The 24,889-nt window shown below is 40.3% G+C and overlaps 2 protein-coding genes across 2 annotated transcripts in view; one reads left to right on the top strand and one right to left on the bottom strand.

The window, feature by feature from the left end:
• Nucleotides 1-24,889, top strand: part of cep89 (centrosomal protein 89) — an 86,781-nt gene that overhangs the window by 38,199 nt on the left and 23,693 nt on the right. The window lies entirely within an intron of this gene.
• Nucleotides 7,507-24,889, bottom strand: part of LOC141788247 (E3 ubiquitin-protein ligase RNF182) — a 28,869-nt gene continuing 11,486 nt past the window's right edge. Inside the window, exon 2 of the mRNA XM_074667132.1 lies at nucleotides 7,507-8,657. Within this exon, the coding sequence (XP_074523233.1) occupies nucleotides 7,912-8,657 (746 nt within the window). The 3' untranslated portion in view covers nucleotides 7,507-7,911. The remainder of the gene's footprint in view (nucleotides 8,658-24,889) is intronic.

Below are 24,889 nucleotides of genomic sequence, written 5' to 3'. Positions count from 1 at the left end.
AGATGAACTGCGAAGACAGTCACGGTCTTTGTAACCTCATCTTCTGCCAATGCTGACTACAATTAAAAACTACACACCACTTGAAGATGTGAGTAGCCAAAAGTTGAGTCTTTATCAGACTGACTACTTGATACAGCACAGTACCTCCAGCAGACCTCCCCTCTGTGTGGGAATTCAGAGAATCGATAGTATTGAAGAAGCTACACCGTTGAAAAATCTGTGGTATCCCTTTTACATCTTGAAAGTTTCACCTGTCTGTATCCAGACTTTCCTCTGCACAGGTTAGTTGGTGTTTTATGTAGGCATGTTGCTGCCAGAAGAATTATAGAGCCTAGGAATCCAATGTTAAGTGTGTGCTTTACAGAGGGGCTGGAGTGCCACTGCATTATTCATGTATGATTAAAATTTATGCCCCTACATTTCCCTGAAACCCCCTGAATATGTTGCATAATTCACTGAGTGCATGTATAAGTATAACAAGGTGACATATTCACACGGCCTGACTCTGTGTGATCACTTTGTCACTCTTTTGAATTCCTGGCTTTTTTCAGCTGCCATCTCTAGGGAAAACAAAACCTTCACATGACAGTGACGACTCATCACATACAGTCTTTTTCCTTTTTTTAGTTCCCCCCAATGTCAGCATCTAACCTCCAACCCATTAACCAGCTTCTCCTCAGAGACTGTATCTAAGGTATGAGAAGTGAGGGATTCATTCTTACCTTAATGTTCACTTTGGCAGAGAGTGTCAGTCAGAAGGACAAGAGCTATGCCCATTAAAGCCATGACTTTCAGGGCTCCCCCTGGTGATTGGCTACAGTATGAGTCATAAACCCAGCCCCCTTAATTTTACAGATGGACTAACCCCCCCCCCCCCCCCCCACACACACACACACACACACACACACACACATACACACACACACACACACACACACACACACACACACACACACACACACACACTCACACACACACACACACACACACACACACACACACACACACGTAATAATAACATGCTTGTCATTATAAATTCGTCTTTCATTAGAAACATATTTTTTAAAGGTCCCATATCCTGCTCCTGTTCTGCAGTGTAATCTGGATCATTGATGTCTTCATGAAATGGTAGTAACATGTTTTGGTCCAAAAAGCCAATAAATCAAGCACAGCAGCATTGTTTCCAGGCTCTCATAGCCCCTCTGTTCAGAAAGCTCTGATTTAGTGGGCGTGGCCTTCATATGTAAATGAGCCACCGCTGATACCGCCCCGCTCTTCAGCGTCACTGAGAGCGGCGCCACGAGCTCCGAGCGCACAATGTTTAGAAAACAGTGAAGCTCGTTTACCGTAACATTACAGGCTAAAAAAACAGGCTAACTGCAGCTAAAGTTAGCATCCTGAAGCTCCACTGAGGAAAAGCTCTTACGTCTGCTCCACAGCACACAGCGTTTTAAATACTCACATTTCCAGGGTCCCAGGTTTGTTGGTGGATGGTTGGTAATGTGCCTGGATTCAGGACCAGTCTATTTGCTAGCCCTCTGTTGTACTTTCCAAAGTTGGAAAAGCAGTCGACAGTGAAGTGACAAGCACACACATGCACAGTTTTACTGAGTGTAGCACATTTCCCTCATAAATGAACGCCCCGACGTTTGGCCAAGATTATCTTCTAATGTTAGCGGTTCACTTATGAATCTTTAGCCCCACGATCGTCTCACAGACTCGTCGGAGCCGCCCCGATAATTTTCAAACATGTTTGATATTTGTCTGGATTATTACAACATTCATTCTCACTGAGGATGGCAACAGGCAAGAGAGAGGGAGAGAGAGAAAAAGCCCCTTTACAAGAGACCGGACAACAGACAACAAACACAGGCTCAAAGTGCAGCTGAAAGGCTCCGGGTCAGCTGACTGCGTGCTCCACTGGCCCACCCGAGCCAGTTCAATAATGCCTTTAAAAATAACACATAGCCACGCCATTTTCATACAGTAGCAAACTGTTGTTTTATCAGTGATGGGTGTGAGATCATGCCATTATTGGCTGATACAGCAACAGTTTCACCTCTGTCCCTCTGCTTGCGCGTAATGGATGAAAGGCATCGCTGCAGACAGCTCCGCTTCTCTCTCCTCCTGTCCCACCAGTGAGCTAAAAACCTCAGATCAAACAACTGAGCACATGTGGTGCATCACTCTCTCTGGTGGAATAATCTTGGTGAAATCCTGTAGTGTGTGCTGGTCGGTATTTTCAAATCTTGTAGTTAGAGTGTGCTTAAGATATAAGAGAAGATGATCTGTGAAGATCCTCCTTATGTGTGAGATACAGCCTGATTTCAGATTCTTTTAAGATTTTTAAAAACCTGTAGTGTGAGCCAGGCTTTTGTCTTGTCTTTTTCCGAGATGGGGAGCTTGTGCATGGAACTATGTGGTTGTTTACAGTCAAAAACAGCCACACTCCTCTCCCTGTTGCTGGAGAGATTTCTCTCCTGATGCGGGGAGAGGAGTGGGCGGGGAGGGGGTTCGGGGGTATTTGTGGTGAACCAATCAGGTCAGACTTGCTCCTGAATATTAAAAAAGGACCTCGCTGACGTCGACAAACCCCGGAAATTCCAAACAGCTCGTTTAAGGTCAGGATTTTATATTCACAAGCACTAGTAAGTACAGGTTTTGTCATTAAATATCACATTTTGTGGGCTGGGAGGAAAGCCAAAGACCCACAAATTTAACTAAAAGACTTAATAAAGTGATTTTTGCACAATATGAGACCTTTACATGATTGACAGCTCTGTAAGTGTAAGAGGCTTCTGCAGCATCAAACTAAGTGATATTAGTTTCACCGCCCAACCAGCAATTTCTCCACCTGCCTCAGCTTCACATCTCGACTGGATGAGTATTAAGGCGTTTCATAACTGAATATGCAGCCAGTGGTTGGTGTATGAAACCTGAAAATAAGATGTTACTCTTTATTGTCCTTAATTCACACAGCTTTTCTTTCACAGACTACACTGAACTTTTAATGTTTTTTTTTTTTTTCCAAAAAATCATTTCTGGAGAGAAATGGAGTCACTGTTAAAACTGACAACAGTGAGGCCTCTTGAAATCCCATTTCCATTTCCATCACTAACTGCACATAAGGATGGCTGACACATCACAGGCTATGAATAATTCTTGAGTCCCTTTGAAGCAATGACTAAAGGTTACAGAAAGTTCAGCGACTCCTGTTTTAGGGTTTTTTCTTGTCATTTCTACGTTTTACTCTGCTGCTCTCGCGCTCACAGGATTTTTCAGTAGAGCGGTCAATCATTGCATCCTGCCCAGTTTGAGCATCAAGCTATCAAACACACCTTTACCTTTAGATAATGACAGTTCAACAGAAGAGATCGTGTCTGACTGATTTGTTTAATCTGATGTTTTGACACATGTCCCATCAGAAAACATGGAGGAGTCTGGCTTTGTAGGGCACACTGAAGACGGTCAAACAGGAAAGCTCCAGATGTTGTGGCTTCACTTTAGGGAAGCTGTTGGATCATTTTATCACTCACACTGGAACTAATGAGCTATATCAGAGAAACACTCTGATACAAACTGCTGTAAGATTGGGTTGGAGTCTGGGTTGATTGATTTCTCAAAGAAAACTGGAGTCAAATGTTTTTTAATCTCACACAAACTGGAAAAAAACATTTACCTCTGGCTTCAAACCTTAACTTACTGTACACGCCACCTGATTTTTACCCTGTGTTAGATTAGAAGAAAAACAGATGTGATATTTGTTTATATGAGACACACAAGCACTCCCTTGTGTGCCCATTCAAAAACCTTGACTGGCTGTGACTTTTGTTCTTGTGTTTTTTTCAGCTCTGTGAAATGTTGTATTGTTCGGTAGTTTTTTGTTATGCTCAAGGGATTCAGGGTTGTCTTTTATGTTCAACAGTATAGTGAATCTGTTTTCCTGCGAAAGAGTGACACGTTGTTTTATTTCTAATGTGACCTTCCTCTCAGCCCTGAAAGATGAAAGACAGGGTCATGTAGAAGTCAGACATGTAATCAGTGAGTCCTGACCAGCTCTCCATCAGCACAACAAAGGAACAGGACAAAGGAAATCTTTGTCCTCTGTGTCCAGGAGGTATTCACCACACTACTTTTTCCACATTGTGTTATGTTACAGTCTCAGTCAAAATTGAATTAAAATTCTACAAACCAACACCTCATAATGACAATAAGAACAAAGGTTTCACAGCCTTTGCTCAGTACCTTATTGATGTGCCTTTGGCAGCAGTTACAGCTTCACGTCTTAATAAATATGATGCCACAAGCTTGGCTCACCTCTCTTTGGGCAGTTTGGTCCATTCCTCTCGGCTCTGTCAGGTTGGATGGGGAGCGTCAGTGCACAGACAATTTCAGATGTCTCCAGAGATGTGTGATCAGATTCAGGTCAGGTTGTCCTGTTGAAAGATGAACTGTCACCCCAGTCTGAGGTCAAAGTGCTCTGGAGCAGGTTTTCATCCAGGATCTCTGTACATCGCAGCATTTATCTTTCCCTCAGTCCTGACTGGTCTCCCAGTTCCTGCTGAAACACGTCCCCACAGCATGATGCTGACACCACCATGCTTCACTGTAGGGATGGTATGTTCCAGGTGATGAGCGGTGCCTGTTTTTTTTTATGTTGTCACATTATGGCGTGTCATGTGTTGAATTTTGAGGATAAAATGAACTTATTCCATTGTTAAATGAGGCTGTAAGATAAACTATGGATAAAGGGAGGCGCTGTGAATAGTTTCCGGATGCTCTGTATGTCCACCCTCTAAGCTGTTTCCTCTGTGGTGTTTTTTTTTTTTTTGGTTTGTTGCTTTTGTAATCCATTCAAACCTTTTTTCACTGAGAAAACTTTACAGTTAAGGCACAGAGAAAATGAGTGGCTGATCAGTATTTTGAGCTCAGAAATATCCTGACATATTCTTTCATTTTGACACATTACTTGTTATGACAGCTGATTTTCTGTTTGAGGCATCACTATCTGACTAACACTTACAGTAAATGTGTGCAGCCAGACCTCCATGACTGGAGATCAGAAAGTCTTTTTCTTGCTCTGTGAAAATATAAGTGGGCTCTCCGTGTTGTCGTCTTACCAGTTTAAAGTTTAAAAACAGTCATCCCTCTTTCCTCTTTAATGAGATGGATTATTAACATGGAATCACAGCAGAGTTAAAAGGCGCCAAAAGTGGACTCTATCAGCATGAAGCAGGCATTAAGAAAGACAAACATTACATAGAAAATAATACTTCATTTATTTCTCTAGTGGCTTTTTTGATCAGTGCTGTGGTATGGAGCTGAACGCTGCTGTCAGTAAACCATAAAAACATGAATACACAGGGGGTAGGTGCAAATAAAAGTTTAGAAACTGTGATTTGATCAAAGTTGAACAAGAAATGATCAGAAAAGATCAAAACAGCAACACAGAATGAAAATAATTAAAGTATCATTTCAAAGGATGGGTTAGCACAAGGTGAATACTGATTTCATTAATGCTACATTTCATCTTAACAGAAATTTAACCACAAATAACATTGATCAGCCCAGGACCCTCAGTTATCAACACCCAATAGAGAAGTTATAAGCTTCATCTTTAGATTAAAGCAGAAACCTTGAGTATGTGAGTAAAATACAACTGGAAATGTAAACATTTCTGAGTGCAACAAGCGTCACCAAAGAAATGTGCTAATACTCAAAGACAGAAATCTGCTTACAGACTAAAACACTCTGATAACAGTTTAAAGCTTTTACTTCAGGTGATCCTGCAAATGTCACATGTTGCTGGTTATTGCTGAACCTTTCAAAGAGTGGAGTCAACAAAAGCAGTCATCTTTGGCTGTGAGCGACTTCAAATGATAAACTACTTTTGGAACCCAGTGAGAGCTTAATGTTACAGGTGACTGGATGGAAACTCCCTAGAAATGCATGTGTACCATGGAAAGAAGAGCCTCATAAACACAGAAAGCGCCTCAAAGCAGGATAACCTTTTGAGCCTTTTAGAACTCATCAGAAGATAAAACACAGTAGTCCCACTCGGTTCAAAGCAATGAACATATGAATGTAAAATAACTGCTGCTGCAGAGTGGGACAGTATCAAAAAAACCTGAGGTGTGAGTCTGGTTTATGCTCCAATGTGCTAAATCTATTCAACACCACAACCTGAAGGTCTGTTTTTGAGGCGTAGCATGAAGGAAGCAAGAGGCACATTCAGTCATTGACACCAACAACCTCATCACATGGATGAGCAACACCACTGCTGTGGCTGTCAAAGGGGTTGGAAAGGAAACATTACAGCCAAATCACAGCCAGTGTTTGCTACATTAAGATACACATTACTTCCTCTCACACACTGAACAACTTTACGACCTTAAACAGTTGGAAAACCACACACACAAGGACATTTCTGAGCAGTTTTAAACTGAACAATCCTTTCAACACATGCACTAGATAATTCCACAAGACTGTAAGACCACACACTTTACATCTGTGGCAACAACGTCAGACATAATAACACAACATTAGCTGGTGTGTAGTTGAAAAACAACAACAAAAATAAAAACAAACAAAAAGCCAGGTAAAGAGTGTGGGTAATTTATTACAAAAGCTGGTCTTCTTTTTCAATATCAGTGTGGCACGGGGCACAGCTGTTAAATTTGCAGCCATGTTTGTGACATGTACGTAACATAAGGTTAATGGGGCATCACAGTCTGCTTCTCTCATTGTTCAGTTCAGGTTTCCTTTCAGAGTCCATCCAGCCTGTTACTTTGATTGGGGAGGCTGTGATGAGGTCAGGAAGTGACAAAAAAATGTTTTGATGTTGATAATGTTGAAGATTGGGGATGGCCCAAAAAAAAAAGAAAAAAAAGTGGCCCTAAACCTGGCCCCTTTTACAGTCTAAATAAGAAAAAAACAACTCTATTGTCAATATAAAGAGTTAAGATAGGAATCTATCTTCAGCTGATGGCTAAACAAGTGTCTATAGAAATACATTCAAACATAGTAAGCTTGCATCTTCACAGAGATGCAAATATTTGGTGCTACTGTAAATGCTGGCTTTTTGGTAAAAGAACTCCAAAAGAATTATTAGTGAAAAATATATTTCATATTTGTATCGTCATCTGAATCCTTCTGTTAAGTATCATCCAGACATGCCAAATGCAATTGTGCTGTGTGTCTGAAAAACAAAAGTTAAAATACAGCTGCTCACAGCCTATGGGCCACAGAAAGATGATTTTATTATTATTTTTTGATTGCTCTCATCAATGTTAATACTTCCTCTATTTGGCAAATGGTACTTCCACACACAATATATATATATATATATATATATATATATATATATATATATATATATATATATATATATATATATATATATATATATATATATATATATATATATATATATATATATATATATATATATACATACATACACATGTTAAAGAGCTTTCATTTGTAACCAACTAAAAGCAATAATTCAACTCAAACAGTGTCGATAAATGAAGGCCAAGAACTATCAGTGCTGTTGTTAACGAGGGCACAAATAAAGTGACGTTTGACTAGGTCGTACACACAACAAAGAACAAACAGACAGTCACGGGGACGCAGGTGTTGGTGCTGCTCTGGAGCTTTTCTCCATGCTCCTTCCCTGTTGGCCAAACTGTCACTCTGTAGTTCAGCTTGTACAAGCACAGATCAGCACAGAAGCTTCTCTTCCCGTCAGTGTATTTCCAAGGAGATTGCAGGTCTGCAGAGCTACTGAGAGTACAGGCAAGGGCATTGTCATTGTCTTCATCTCTGGGTTTCCCAACAGTCCACCAACAAGTCAGGTACCCATCAGCCATCCCAACCACCCCAGGGCCAGGGCCTGATCCTGGGATCCTCTCAACCCCTGGACGTACAGTCACACATGCCCTGGCATAGGCACTGGCAGAACCCATAGACGAGGCAAACTGTCAGGCTTGATGGCACTAAGCTAACACATACTATGCCTAATGTCACTCTCTGGATCACCAGCAAGTAGATTCCCAGAGGCAGGGAGCCAAAGTACAAGAAGCCTAGCAGCCAGACCAGGATACGTGGGACATGATTACAGAGCTTGGACAGGGCATCCTGATCTGCCAGTCCATTGGAGCCCATCGATACTGAGTCCAGGCTCTGCTCAGCATAGATGTCTGAGCTGCCGTTTCTGCTTGGAGAGTGCTGCGAGTCCCTCTGGACCTCCATTATAGTGATAACCAGGCAGTTTGAGGAGTCATGAGACAAGCTGGAGGAGGAGAAGCTCTTTGGAGTCAGGACCACCTCTTTGTTGTGGTCAGAGCTCCAGGATTTGTCCCGCATTGCCAGGTGGCACATGATGTTAGCATCGTCGGGCAGGGCCGACACCTCATACTCGGTGATCTCCGTTTGATGTCGGCAGAAGGGGCAGCTGATGAAGCTTGCTCCGTCTGCGATGTCCAGGATCTTGACCAGGCAGCGGGCGCAGACCCGGTGCAAACAGTCCAGAATCTTGGGCTTGCGGTTGTGGGCATTGAAGCGTTGGTAGCAGATCTTACACTCTAATTCCTCCGGTGGGGGACGATCCTTTTCCTCTGGCTCAGTCTGAGGACAGCTCATCTTCAAGACATGTTCTGGGGAATGAAAGCACAGAGGATAGGACGCATTAAAAGGCTCAGAGGGTTAATGGTTTGTGTGTAGTCCAGCATTTCATGTCACTGTGGTTAAATGTCATGAATCTCACATCATAGGCGGATGTTTCTCAGTATTGTTCTCTGCTGTGTTGCTGCCCATCAGGAAAAGGTCAGGGCTGTGGCTGCTTCTATTTTCTCTACCTGCTGCTGATGAATGATTTATGGTGCAGGAGCTGGATCAGTGTGTCATCCCAGAGAGCTTCACAGCAAAGCGAGAGTCTGTGTTTTAATTGATATATTCATAAGGCTCTATTTACCTTTTTTCGATGCCTCTGGCACCATGTAGTAAAATCCTTTTTTGTTAGAGCCATACACTTTCATTTTGATCCATGCTGATATGTCAAAACAAAAGTTTTCTTTCAGTTTTATTAATCTGAACAAGTTTAGTTTATCTGGGAGGGATTAAAGACACATTTACAAAACTACTGAATGTAGGGTTTAAGAACAAAGGTGAAGAGGCTGTTGGGACTTTGAGTTGTTAAAAAAACAACTCAAAGTCAAACCCTATGAGGACTTTCCAGATGGTCTTAAAAAAACAAACAAACTCACCAATACAATAGAATAGGATAGAATATTCTTTCTTTATCACCAGTGGGGGAGATTTTGGTGTCACAGCAGCTCACAATAAAGTGCAAAAAAAGCAACAATAAAAAGCAGAATAGTAATAATAAGATAAAATAAAAAAAGGAGAAAAATAGAAAATTGGAAAAATAATACTATTCATACAATATTATTATATTGTTGTTTTTATTATATTGTTGTCGTTATTATTATAATAATTACTATTTACATTTCTAGACATATGCTAGATCCTAATCTACCACTTAAAATGAGATTATCAGTGCCAGGTAGGTGTCAGTACTTTGTCCCTTTGCAATTCTAAGAGCTCAATATAACTTTGATGGTTCTTACCACAAAAACCCCCGACATAAGTAAAAAAATGGTCATGAGACAACTGAAGCAAAAAGTTGAGATTTAATACAGCGCCGGATTTTACAACATGTCAACAAGATGCTGGATGCTGAAACTGAAGAAGTGTTATGTGCTCTTGGTATTTATGAGAGAGTCAAGAAGTGTATGTGTGTGTGTTATCCTTCATACCTCACTGTCCTGGAATGAGCCAGACTGAGCTGGTGTAGAAGGTGTCCCTCAACAGATAAGAAGTCAAAAGACAGTCTCCACACCGAGGTCAGATACAGAGGTCAGATGAATCAGTATATATGGTATGTGCTTAAGAAATGTCTAAGGCATGTGGCTGTGTGCTGTGTAAGTGTCAGAAGAAGCTAGTAGATAATAATTACAAGCATGATTACATGACAGGATTAGCACAGGGTTTACATGAAGTCAAATACATGAAAAGGTTAGGTGTTAAAGTGATCATACTGAATGCATAAACTGCACGAGGGGCAAATTATTCTTCACAGTAGGTTATTTCTAAATGCTATTTCTCATCTAATAGGGTGTTGGATTAGCTCTGTTGGTAGAGCAGGCGCCCCATGGACAGAGCCTACAGTCCGTGTTGCACTGCTTGCAGTATTAGTTCCCTGTCCTTTCAGTATTTGATGCATGTCTCTCTTAACCTGTCCCATCCTGTGGAGGTAAAAAGCCTGTGAGGAATCTAAAAAATAGATATGAGAACACGTGAGAGACCAATATGTAGGAAGTCATTAGTAGAAACATTGATACTGTCCATGAATATTAATGTTAGCTCCTCAGTAACAGGCTGTAAACACTGCACTGACAGGCCATCACCCACTGGCCGCTAAGAGAGACAGTTCAAGCTGTGATGGGAGCCAAGAGCTGAAGCTTGTGTGGAACTTATTAACACTTACTCCTGAGTGAGTCCTGTGTGATGCCAACAGCTGCAGCTGATGTGACTTAATTGCTGACAGATACTGAAGTCCAAAAGGACTCAAATGTGAAAACTCCAATTAACACATTCCTCATGGAGAAATGTGCAGAAAGTGTGGCTCAATATAAATGAGGTCAAACAGCTGTGAGCATGTGTCCATAGACACCAGGCCGGAGTAAAAACAAGGTCAAAAACAACTTAAAGTTCCCATTCATCATCATCATCATCATCATCATCATCATCATCATCATCATCATCATCATCATCATCATCATCATCATGTAAGTCCTTCATGAGAAATGATCTCAATAAGTATTCTTCCTCCACCTTTCTCCACCCTCATGGCACCATGACACTTCACATGAGTTATGGTTGCAGCTTCTGATGTGCTCTGTTGCTTAGCAGCAAACCTGTGTTCCCACAGCGATGGGCGCTTGGCCTGATTATTAGAGCAATTTAGGGATTAAAAATGTGAGAACAACATCTGTTACACCTCAAGTCAGAAAATGTGATGTGTCTTCTGCATTTTGCTTTGGAAGGATGGGTGCATGATAAAAGAAAATGCACACTGGCATTATTATTATTATCATTATTATTATTTGCATGCTTAGACTGTAGAGTGCTGAACAACCTGAGAAGCTGTAAAGGTGAGTCAGTATTTACTTCATGGTAAGTCCACCTTGGTCTCATTGAGCTCACCTGAGTGTTACAGTTCATCATTAACAGTGTAAGACTCCATCACGGCTTCAGTGATAAGTTACGCTGTTAAGGTTGTTTGGTTTTTGTGTGCATGCTCTAGTTTCTAAGAATCCTCTGAAATAACTGCCCTTTTATTTACTGCACCGAGGACTAAATGTTTTCAACACATAAATAGTTGTACTCGATAGAGTACTTAGCATAATGTTCCAAACTGTACACAAAAACAAACATCCAGCCATCCTCCCTACACTGGAAATCATAATGTTTTCCAGTGCCAGCTGTGTCTTTTTTGGACCTGTTTATCGCTGACTTGGTCCTGTTTGTCTTAGGGAACGTATTTAACAAGTTCATTTCTACTTTAGCTTTCTCACCAGAAGCTTCACCAATCATCATTTTAACTGAACACTCAGGAAAGAGGTGTATCTAAGAGGAAACAGTCCACTCCCAAGAAGAACTTGAATACGAAGAGTGCCTAAAAGGCTTAGATAAAAACCTTCTCTAGAAAAATAATAAATTAAGAAAAGGAGACATTTTTAAAAACCTGCTCCTCCTCAGTACTTTCTCTCTTTTTTTTTTGGTGCTTTCAGTCACACTGTGACAAACAATGATGATTTAAATGTGGGGTTTAAAAAGGTTGAAACACAAAGCAGCTACTCACCTCATGTCAGTGTTTGTCTCTGACCACACAGAGGTTAAAAAACAGACACACTGACATTTAGGAGACCAGTCCAGTCCACGATTGTTAGATACCCGTAAACTAGGCAAATGTATATATTTATATATATTTATATACATACATGTACATATATATTGGGCATAAATCAGGACCGAGCAGTATTCTCTGTCTGAAGGTGGGAACTGGCACCATCATCCTGTTTTAAGACACTTTTTGTTTGACCAGAAGTTGTTGTTAATAAATGTGCAGTATGAAGACCTAGTCTCTCTTGATCTGGGATCCTTTGATCTTGTACATTGGTACATAGTTTCTTGATATTAGCTGAAGCTCTTTTCTAAAAAAAACCCCCTTCATGTCTGAACTGAGATGGGCTCTTTTCACAGAGACGAGGCCAGACCGTGAAGACAAGCTTTTTAATCCCACTGAGGGTCATGAAAGAGGCGTAATCACACAAGAGGAACTGAATGTAGGGCTTGTTAATACCACAGCATCAGTTTTATGTCTCAGATGAAGTCTGAAAATGTTGGACAGCTGAGTGAGTGAAAAACACTTCTGCTCCAGATAGTGAAAGAAACATTAGCCAGTGTTTGTTCTGTGTTAAAGACGTGTCCCAACAGTAATCAGCTTGGTATGTTGACTTCTGTGATTGTTTGTTTACAGCTGAGCCTGAGGGGATGAGCTGAACATGAAGGTAGATGTCTGTTAAAAGAACAGTGTTTTACCTTCCCGTTATAACATTTTTACTGCTCAGTGAAGGAGATGAATAGTTTTTAATGTTTTAAGGTTGCAACACAAAAATTCTCAAACCATTTTTCTGCACTGCTTTTTAGTTGTTTTTTGATACGCTGTCAGCTTTTACTTCTTTGTTTTGGCACTTAAAAGTCTACTTCCTCCAAAAAACATAGTGTTTTAAAAAAAAATTCCCCTCCTACACTATTTGGTTTAGCCCTTTCCCAAAGGCATCGGCAGAAAACACCATCAGGTTTCTTAAAAAACATTTACAAGTAGAATTATCTATTGCTGTGGTGTTACTAACATGTAGTTGACCACGCCCACCATATGGTGTTGGATAATTGGTGGTTATTGATGTCTCAGGTGGTAACCTTATTTGTCTAGTGAGGTGTTCCAGCTGGAAGGTAAAAACAGATAAAGAGTATTAACCTTGGAGCGTCTTTTGAGCAATAAATTATAAACAGTATGAAATAAACTAACAGCACCTTAAATGCTTGAGGTTCAGCCTCTTCACAAATTTGAATGTGAGTGTAATCTGGAGATCGAAAAGCTCTCAGCTCAGCTAAGGATGAATGAGTGTTATTGGGATCATAACATTACTGCACACACATGTTCCAGTACTGATCATGAAACAAATCAGACCGTGCAGTGAAGGATCATTAAGAATATAATTATCCTCATTTACACACAGTTAATGCTCTGCTTTAACAGAAAAAAATCAATTTCTTTTATTACTCTATTTTTGTAAACGATAAAAGAAGACAACAAAGATCCAGGAAAACAAACAGCTTCTCTCATCAAAACCCATCAAAATCTCATATTAAATTATATCTAGATTAAATCAGGTTTTATCATATTTGTACTTTCAATATCTGAGCAAATTTCTATCAAGTCAGGCTTTGTTGAGGATTCCACCATTTTTACTTGTTGATGCCAGGGTTTGCTGGCTGCATATTCGATCCTGGACAAGTATGAATTTATCTTGCATTGAGAGGTGAGCTACAGTGTTGCACAGATAAACTGCAGCTGCATAATATGTTAACTCAATCTGCCATAAATATGAACATGATAGGAAGCCTAATACTGTTGATAAACACCCACATACCCTCCAGATTCATGCAGAGCAGCACTCACACTCGATGCTTTGCTGAAACAGCCTGAAGCAAAGAAAACAGTGATTCCAAGCAGATAATTAAAAAGTCTTTTCTTCTCCCTAAATCATCTTATTTTCTGTCGTATGCCAGAGTCACTGTGCCCTGGAGCACTCACACTGTACACCACATGAAGCAGAAAAGCCCACACGGTGTTGGTGTGTTTCACTGTTGGTTTTGCTGAGAGACATGAGCAGGAACAAAGTTACTGAGCAGATAGAAAGTCCAGCACCAGTGCCTGTGCCTGCTGCTCTGGTAGTTTGTCCCCTGAAGATGCTGTTTGAAACGGACAACAAGCAGCACGTGACTGCGTTTATTCATGGAACGACTTTAGGAAACTACTCCGTCAGTACTGATCAAGGCTGTCCATGCTGAATGCTCCAGAATTTTATGTCTAAGTCGTGCAAGTTACCCATCATGTTGTGTAAGACCAACACAGCAGCTTTTTCCTTTAAAAATGGAGTAAGATTTGTTTTGGAAAACTAGGTATTGTCCCCAGGATTAAACATCACCTGAGACATTAAAATATTAAACTAAACACCGTAAGAAAATTGATCCACTCCTGGATCAGACACCAGAGGAGGGGTTGTTCAGCCTCTGGTTCTCATGATAATGGTACCAGGTTTCATATCAACCCTTCTGTTGGGACAGTGATAAAAAGTGGTGAAAGTTTTAGCTTCAAAACCCCGCACTGCAAGTTTGACATGCAAGGTCCTGAGTTTTGTCAGCTCCTGTTTAGGTCCACATTTCTAAGACTGTCCTGGGTTTAATAATCATTTTAAAAAAAGAGTTCAGAAAAATGGCCTTTCATGAGCTTTAGTTGCAGGTTCTGCGTTTTGTTGTGCGTGTCTTTCTGTTTACTTCTTACTTTCCCTCTACCTTTGGTCACCAACAAGTCCTCCACCCACCAGAAAGATGTTATTTAAAGAAAAGTTATTCTTTTATTCATGACCATGAAATATAGATTAAATAGGTAGATGTTGGGCTGGCACTGGCACTGGCTCAGCGGGCCTCTCTGTGAGTTGCTGACTGTTAAATATTTCAGCTGCCAGTCTGTTGCGTTAAAAAGCCTCCTGGAAAGTGTCAGAAAGATGTCAGGAAGAGGCAGCTCCCTCAGGGCAGAGCTGACCACTTCACCCCTGAAGCTCTGGACCAATAAGAGTTAGAATGAAGAGCGTGGAGCTGGGGAAAGGGGATCAACCCAACACGTCAGACAGCACATAGCTGTCTCCAAACAGATCCTGTGTAAGGGTTTATCATTCAAAGAGGCGTGCTGCTGTTTTTACAAAGAAAGACAGACACAAGTCCATCCACCCTCTGACTTTTTCAGCACTCTCAATGCTGCTAACAACCTGATGTTTTCTGTCTTTTGCTGTTTTATTATGTTATTACTACCATGTGCATGTCACTCTCAGTCATTTTACTCCAGATCACAGCTGTTCATGTTTTCCTCGTCACTTTCTGACGAGTTTCAAGCTGTGTCTGAGATACAGCACATTAAAAACATGTAGCGGTGTCTGTTGTCTCTTGTGTTTTGCTGTATTTATAATTTTCTGGTTTTATTCGAGGTTTCCTCTTATTTGCTGTAAATCTGTCCAGTATTTTAGTTTTACAGCCGTGTAAAGCTAACGCACCAACCCCTCTGTGCTGAACCAAGAAGTGGGGATGACAAAGTGTGACTCACACTACTTTGGCCGTTGTCTGAAGTCTTCGTTATAAACATCATTGTAAGTGCACACAGCACAAAGCTGAGGGGTATTTTTAGTCAACAGCTTCACTCAGTGTTGGTTTTCGGGGGCAGCTCCCACTGGCTCTGTGCAGCAGATTTAGGTTTGTTGTCTTTCTTCAGTATTTTACTTTGTGTTTTTAACTTCTATATTGCACGACTCATTTCTAACGCCCTGGGCTCTGACAACCCTTGAAAAATCTTAAATCTTAGATGGTTTCATGTTTGTCCTGGAGCATGTGGATTAACGTCCTCTGCCACTTATTGGCTTTGTTTTTCAGTGCTCTTTAGGTGACGTGTGTTTCAAAACTGCAATGACAGCATTCACCACAGTATTGATTCTTTAACATGTGCATCAATGCACATATTTGCAAGAAGTACATGGCAATTGATTGCTTTATTGATTTTCTGAGTGCAGTCCTATCCATCACTAAACCATAAATAAAAAATAGGCTTAATATAGGAGGGCAGGCAGCTCTTCAAGAGGCTCAATTAAAGTCACGCCTGAATAGTTGAGGCAGATTTATGTGTGATGTCTGATAGAAGAGTCAGAACAAAGAGGGTGGAGGGTGTTACCATTAATTAAATCAAACATTCTTTGTTTATAGTCACAGCAGTGCTCTAAATCCCACATGAAAACTGAAAACAGGAAGAAAAACTGTGAATTTTGTGAATTCTCATTTATGTTCATGTGGATTAAGTCAATTTAACTCTCTGACATTTAAATTAGCTCGGTGATTAACTTATTGACATGTTGACTGACTGACTCTGATTGGTCTTTTGGGAAAACACTTTGAGTAGAAAAGGGTTTGTATTGGTTTTTCACATTACGTACCATCATGAAGGAGAAACAACAACTCCAGCGAGGAGAAAGAACCAAACTGACATTTGAAAAGGTCATCCTTTTTAAAGGAAACAAAGCACAAGTTACACAAACATATGGCCAGAATAGGCTTCTTCACGGGGTAAATGGCACATTTAGCCTTCATGAAAAACTGCAAAGTATGAGCAAAAGTCAAGAGATCCAAAACAAAGAGACAAGAATCATCATAGTGGTTTTCTTCTCAGCGTGACCTTAAACAAGGCCATGAAAAGAACTGGAAACTACCTGCAGCCCGACCCAATAACACCCATACTGTTAGCTCACAGACTGAACACACCCTGTCAGAGTCTTTGTAAGTATATGATTCATTCTCCCAGGGATGACTATTTAACAAGTGAGCAATGACTTGTACAGTAGCAGTTTTAATATTGGCATGCAAAACTGCAAACCTAGACTCAGTTTGAAGTCCCAGTGAGGAGTTTATAAGTGGTCTTTAAATGGTCTCACTTTTATATATTTGCCTTGTCCTAATCTACAATTCAAAGAAATGTCATTATAAGAACCAAAATGTGTTAATTCTGTGCAAGGTTATAATAGTTAACTAAAACGAAACTAAAAAGGAAAACTAAAATTTAAAATACATTGCAGTTAACTCAAACTAATAAAAACTAGAAAAGAAAACAAAAACGATAAGTAAACTAAAACTGTATCTTGTGTTCACAAAACTAACTAAAACTAACTAAAATTAAAGACAAAATTCCCTTAGTTTTAGTTTTTGACAATATTAATAGCCTTCAGGATTTAAATTAATCCAACACATTTTCCCAACCAATTTTACAACAGTTTTCGGCAGTTGTCAGCACCATACGCAAGTTTTTTTTTCCCTAGGATGACATCGGGAAATCCACACCCCCAACGCATGTGATCGGTTCCTGCAGCATCTCTTCTTCTTCTGTATAATCCTGCTGATTTGACATTGAGTGCATTACATGCACCATCATCGATCTCCAAGGGAAATGAGTCGCCTCGCAGGTAGTTTACATTTACCTATCAGAATGGAATATAAAATCAGAACAAGAAGAAACGCGCTCTCGTTCTCAACGTGTCTCTTCGTCCTGGCAGACTACCTGCGTTTGTTTATATCTGGCACGCCGCGCGCAGACTGATACACTAAGCGACGAGCGCCTCATAGCCAGCTGTGGCTCTGCAGTGGAGGTAGCGCCATTTTACAATGAGAACTAGAGCCTTATTTATATGTGTTTTTTATCCCTAACCCTAACCCTAACCACGCGCTGGAAGTTCTCTAAATAAAGTGTGAATGCAGACACATATCAGATTTTTTTGGTGGGAGTCCGTTTATTTGTGTTTTTGGTCAAGTAAAATATGGCCCCGTTTGAGCGCAAAGGGAAACCGGCAGAGGAGCAGGGAGGGGGTGTTTGGTGCGTGCGCTCTGGGCTTCTGCTGCACAAAAACACTGCTGTAGGGGTAATTTCTGCCCTAAACCTTGTGATAGGACCCAACTTGTTCCATCCCGGGTATCACTTTAAAGTAAAAAATGGCACAGCTCTCCCCTATTTTTTGTTCAATGTTGTATGATATCCATGTAAACAAACTTTGGGTCAACCTTTTAGTTTAGTTGCCCTTAAGAGAATATGTACTATTTTTCATTTGCAAATGTCAAATAATTCTATACTCCATCAGTCAGAACCATATGTAGCCGAAACGTTTTGAAGAAAAACCGCATTAGCTTTGGAAGGTAGGCGCGCATTTCCACTAAATGCAAAATATCATACAGATGATGCTGTTACCGAACGTAATTTAAGTGCAGAATATTTTACTTTAACATAATTTCTAACCTTCAAAAGCGGACTTTTCGAGTCTTCGCCTCCTGGCCACTTGCAATGCTGACGAAAGCTAGCCATTACCTCAGAAAAATATTCGAACTCCGTGCGATTTTGGCGCGTTTCTTCTTGTTCTGATTTTATATTCCATTCTGATAGGTAAATGTAAACTACCTGCGAGGCGCCTCATTTCCCTTGGAGATCGATGGTGGCGCATGTAATGCACTCAATGTCAAATCAGCAGGATTATACAGAAGAAGAAGAGATGCTGCAGGAACCAATCACATGCGTTGGGGGCGTGGATTTCCCGATGTCATCCTAGGGAAAAAAAAACTTGCGCGATGCGACGTACTGGGCCGTGCTTGTTTACTGCACTGACTGGCTGTGCGCTGTGTTGTGACCAAACGTAGTGGAGCAATGAATCAGAGCATCTGTAATAGTTCAATTTCATGTGAGTCTGACTTTATTGTCACAAAGTCCAAGTTTCTAATTATTAAAGCTCATATTATATTTTTTTTTACGTAATTTATGTTTTTATTATTTTTATTTAATTCATGTTAACATTATTTTAAATATTTTATGTTTATATTTTTATATTAAGTTTATTTTCTTGTGTTTAAGGCAGCAGCCAACATTTCAGTATTAGCATTGAATGAGCAGTGAGCACTATGTTGAACTGGAAAATAAACAGTATCACAAAATATTTACTCTGACCTTTTTGAATCCTGCACCTGGTTAATAAGGTATGAAAAAACTAAAACTAAACTAAAACTAAACTAAAACTAAGCCTTGTTGCAAAAATTAAAACTAAATAAAAACTAGAATGCCCGCTCCAAAACTAATTAAAACTAAACTGTAATGAAAAAAAAAAATGTCAAAACTAACTTAAACTAAACTATAATGACAAATCCAAAACTATTTTAACCTTGATTCTGTGTTCTGTTTCTCAGTGTCCACAGTCTGTCCAGATATTCCCTGGAGAAAATGAATCCAATCACTGCACATAGACCAAAACCCCCTTTACTCAACATGCTTTAATACTAAACCAACCAGCAAAGTTTAGCAGTGAGAGGAGAGATCTGTGTTTCAAGGATTTCTGTGATTAATTTTAAAGTGATGGTGGACACTGGTGCTGGATCGTCAAGAGGAAAAGGAGGTCAGTGCAGGAGACAGATAAACAGGAGAGCACGAGCTAAAGGCTAACACACAGGTTAATGTGTTTGTGCTAATGTTGACTCCAACCCACAGTCAGCAGTTATTCTGCAGTGGTCTGTTCAAACTTGAGAGTCTACCAATAAAATAAAGAGTGAGGTTACATTAGCTCTGATTGGTAGATGACTGGCAAGACATGACCAGGATGCACTAATGTTACACATGACAGACACGTCCCAGAGCACTAGGCTGTGAGAAACACTGAACAGATAATCTGCTCACCTCTTTGACAAACTGAGTTTACAAACATTTGATTGCTGTCAAGTTTCAAACAATAGTGCTCCGATTGTAGTGCTCACATGCTGATGATTCACACAGCATCATATCCATATCTACTTTACTCTGAGCCAGCCTGCCTCTCAGGGGCAGTTTGGGAGAAACAGACCTCCGTTGTACCATGACAGCGTCCTCTACGTGTTTCATCATGTTCCCAGTATGAGTCAATTTACAGGTTGAAATTACAAATCTTTTTAGCCACTGGAGTGGAGGGAATTTTAGAAGAACAGGTCGACATGGATGGATTTGTCAACAACACCTCAGGCTTTCACACACACACATAGATTCTTATTTCTATCAGATCAACCTCATCCAAAGCGCTGTGGCATCGAAAAAGAGCCTGATGATTTCTTTCCTCGTGGATATGCTTTTCAGAAGAAAAAACAGTTCTACCGATAATGTTAACAGCCTCACAGTTTAATTAAAAAAACACGTTAGTGGGAAAGACACGTACCACCTTACACCATTTTCATTTCAGCAGGCCCCTAGCTCTCAAAGGAGGTCAACCAGAGGAGAATTTCCAATGGAAAAAAAATCAATGAAGTGTCTCTCAAAGTTATTCTACAAACCTCCAGCAGTCACATCAGTGTTTTTAAAAGCAAAGAGGGCTTTGATCAGGTTTTTCTGTCTAATGGGAAACACTTTGATCAACCAGATAAAAGTGTAGTTCCACCTGCAAAGTCACTCTGAGCTGCAGGCTGTTGGATCTGCAACTTCAACAGCTTGAGTCACATGAAGGTCAATACTGAGAATGGATCCTGAGGAGAAAACTGCTATCAAGTGGTGCATCTACCTGCATTTATAGCTGGTAAAAAGGGGGCAAAATCTCATGCACTCTCCCACTAAAACACTCACTAGTTTAAGCTAATAAAAGATTTTTTGGAAAAAAAAATTATTAGGTCAAAGTAATGTGATATGCAAAACAAAACAGTGAGAGGGGTTGTTAAAGCAGAGGGACTCCTTCAGGTGAGACCATCATCCTTCACTTGGTGTCCTGCTCACCCTGTCAGGATCACAGACTCACACTGAATGAATGACCCCAACACAGCACACAGGGCTGGACACTTCTTTCCATTCTGGAGAGTTGAGGGGACCTTTGCTGTCAGAATACCTGCTTGGTGAGCAATCTCTTAACTATGCCATCGATCCAAAGGATTCTTGTCCTGCTGCTGTTTGCAGATCTTTAATCCTAGTTTACACAATTAAGTTAGAAACAGGGCAGAGGTCTGCTAAAATGCCTGCAGCACAGTTTTTCCACAGTTAAGCTTTGTGAGAACTAGCTTTATGTATTTATTTTAAAAGAAGCCCATGGACAATGCTCTTCATCAGTGGTATTTGGGTACATCCATTTCTTAACTCATACTTATATGTAGAGTTGATCCTAGGTGGGAGCCACCCTATTCTCAGAAGGCCTTCAGTCAGAAGTAAGGCTATTACCTAGAAGGCCGTTATTCAAAGGGCCTTTAGTCAGGAAGAAAGGCTTTTACTCAGATGGCCTTTAGTCAGAAGAAAGGTCATTTCTTAGAAGGCCTTCAGTCAGAAGAAAGGCTGTTACTCAAAAGGCTTTCAGTCAGAAGGAAGACCACTGCTCAGTAGGTCTTCAGTCAGAAGGAGGGCCGTTACTCAGAAGGCCCATTAGTCAGAAAATCAGTGGACTGATGATGAGTGTGTCAGCATGGCTGATTCAGACCTTAGAGCCCTGCTCATAAGGACGCCTCAGCATTTGAGCTTTGTGGTTAAACTGCCAACATTTTGACTGGAGAACATTTCCTTTCATTTATGCCTACACATATCTTTAAGTACGCACATGTGACAATTTAGGGTGGCCCCTGAGACTAAACTTTCCTGTAGGGATGTTATTGAAAGCAGGAGGCATCTACATCTCCAGGTTATGCCTCAGGGAAGCTTCCTGTTTGCATCAACTCATGCAAGAAGGCAGGCGAGGGAAAAACAAGAGAAATACAAAGAAAAACAAATATGTCCCTAATCTGTATACGTACATTCTCCAAGTTCCAAAGAAAGTCACCAACTGTGGTCATGTTTTTAATGCACTGATTATGAAACATCTAAATAAAGCTTTACACCAAATCTTCTGAGTATCCCTGATAAAATGAATGAGATATGTGATAGGGTTTAGGGCTCTTACAGAGCTCTTGTTAAATAGAGTCCACTGTTTCAGTTCATTCAGGGATGTTCCTGAGAAACCATTTGTCTCGTGGTTTAAAGGGAAATGGAAATTTCAACTGAACAACTAATCAAATGTTCAAACAAACATCAAAATTTTGTAAAATGTATTTAACACTGCTAAAAACAGGATCAGAGAATGCAGACTGTCAGGTTGAATTGTCAAGTGTAGCAAACATTAGAGAACCTCTTCTTGCAGGTTGACTTCTAAATGCCTCAGCTTGTTATGCATCGCTCTGTTGGGTTGTTTGGTGGTTGCAGGTCAGGTATTGATTAGGTGTCACTTTAACAAGAAACCTTTTCAGATAAATCAAAATTTTTAAGCCACACCTCACCATGATATGCCACATGGCACCTGTGCTTGTTAACATTTGAGTGACTGAGCATTCTGGTGGTATGGTCTAGAGCAATAAACACTGTTAAAAACTGCAGTTCATTAAGTGTCCTCCACTGCTGGCTGCAGAAACACCAGAAACCACATACAAATCAAGCCAAACAAGATCATCTCTACAGCAAAAACAAAAGTGTCGACTGCCTGGTTCAAAACGATTGGCTTCAAAACTCTATATCAGAAACAAATGGGTGACATCACAGACACCACGGCTATATGTTATACAGCCTGTGGGCATAGCAGAAGCTAGTGATCAAGCTACAGTTCTGGCTAGCACTGGATGACAGCACTGAAGTCTAGGCACAATATATATATATATATATATATATATATATATATATATATATATATATATATATATATATATATATATATATATATATATATATATATATCTCATTGTAGGCTGTAATAAAAATTTGAATGATATATTTAACCCATGTTAGGGTGGCAACACTTATCACATGGTGACATAACTACCTGCTGTAGTATGACTATATTCCACAGATAATCATGTTTCGCTGATTTCATCCACTCTCTTTCCTCCTAAGACCCTGCAGACATGTGTGTGGACATTACATTTCTGCCTCTCAGACCCATTGACAGACCCATCATTTTATAAAACTTTGACCAGTTAGCCACTTTCAGGGACACTACCTACATCATCTTGTGGTGATATTACAATATTGCATTTATTTTCTGAATTAAACCTGCGTATTTATGTACAATAACAACTAACTAATAAAAAATAACTTAATAACCAAATAGCAAGAAATAAAAAATGCACACCAGAGAAAAGCTTGGGTCTCAGGAGGCCAAACTTAGTGTTACTGTATGATATTTTATTTGTGTATTCTTGACATTGGACCATAACTTTGGCTCCAGTCTTACAAAGCGCGTGTCCTGCAGACTGCATTAGGAGGCCCTGTAGCTCCTCTGTGACATTTTGATGGCGAGCTCCTCAGCACTTCCTGTTTGGTGACAGAACGCAGCAACACTGCCTGATTAACAAAAGCACAAATCCATTTGTTGATATCTGTAGGGAGTTTTACAGCCTGTCCAGCCGACCATTAGCTGGCCCAGCCACTTTCTCCAGCCTTTTCTTTAATTTGTTTCCACTGACAGCAGAGATCAATCTGTATCACACTGAATGCGCCTGTGTTTGCCAAAGACTCATTTTCAGCTGTTGTGCTTTTGGCCTGCTGTTTGATAAACTATGAAGAAACACATTAACTAGAACTAAAAACAGCCCCACACACACTCACACACACATTTACAAAAAGAGGAAACCCAGACCATATGAAAGGCTTAAAGGAGTAATAATGCATTGGTTTTTTTGAGAGGAGCATGTGAAGTTCAGGCCAGTAATACTAAACTGTGGTTAGGTGAACGGCCAGCACAGGTCAGGAGGCAGGAAAAAATAAGTAAGTTGTCGTTGTAAAAACAATTCTCCTTCTTGGATGTTTGTTTTTATCCGTCACCTGTGGCTTCTTCTGCTCGGCACCAATCACAATCTAAAAATATTGACCTCATTAGTTTGTGGTTCTTGCATATACGCATGAATTTGGCCGAGGGGCTGTGTGCTAAATGCAAAAATATCAGCTGCATTTTAATTGTTTGACTGCATCTACACATGCAGCCCAGCTTAAATTAATTTGGAAACATTTTCTGTAGTTTTTTGCACGTTTTAGTACACTATATACAGTGGGAAAAATAAGTATTGAACACGCCAACTTTTTTCTCATTACATTTATTTCCAAAGCTGCAATTCAAATGAAATTCTTACCAGACATTGGTATTAACTCAAATAATCCACACATGTAAAGAAATCACAATGCTCAGGTCCATAAATAATGATTATGTGGAATTAAGTACAATAACACAGGAAAAAAGTATTGAACACACCATGTAAAGGCTGTATACTTTGGCAAGGAAACGCACCATACCACCTAAAATCTGTCAGTGAATATTACTTGAACTTCCAATTAGTACAAACCAACATCAGCTGGGCTAGAGCAAATTGATGGTCCTATAAAAAAGGTTGTTTTTTTCATAAAGCAGTTAAATACCACACACCTCATGATGGGTAAAGGCAAAGAGCTCTCTGAAGACATTCACAACCTGACTGTTGCTCAGCATCAGAATGGAACTGGTTACAGACTTATATCAAAGCACCTGAATCCTCCAGTCAGCACTGTAAGGGCTATTATTCACAAGTGGAAGAAGCACCACCTTACCATCAACAGGCCACGCACAGGAACTCCTTGCAAGATTTCTGACCAGGGAGTCAGAAAGATAGTCAGAAGAGGACTCAACAAGCCAAGGACCACCCTGAAAGTGCTCCAGAAAGACTTGGAGGCAGCAGGTACAATTGTTACAGAGAAAACAATAGGCAATGCACTCCACCGCCATGGCCTATGGACACTCAGCCCGCAAGACTCCATTCCTCAAGAAAAGGCATGTTGAAGCTGGTTTGAAGTTTGCTAAACAGCATCTTGACAAGCCTGTAGAATACTGGGAGAATGTTGTCTGGTCAGATGAGACCAAAACTGAACTTTTGGGCTGTCATACTACAGACCATGTTTGGAGGAGAAATGGCACTGCACATC

Source organism: Halichoeres trimaculatus, unplaced genomic scaffold (genome assembly GCF_033239565.1).
Source record: "Halichoeres trimaculatus isolate MK-OKI-2021-1 unplaced genomic scaffold, fHalTri1.1 fHalTri1_scaffold_3, whole genome shotgun sequence".
Lineage (NCBI taxonomy): Eukaryota > Metazoa > Chordata > Actinopteri > Labriformes > Labridae > Halichoeres > Halichoeres trimaculatus.
Note: the sequence above shows the minus strand (reverse complement) of the source record. Positions and strands in the feature narration are given on the sequence as shown.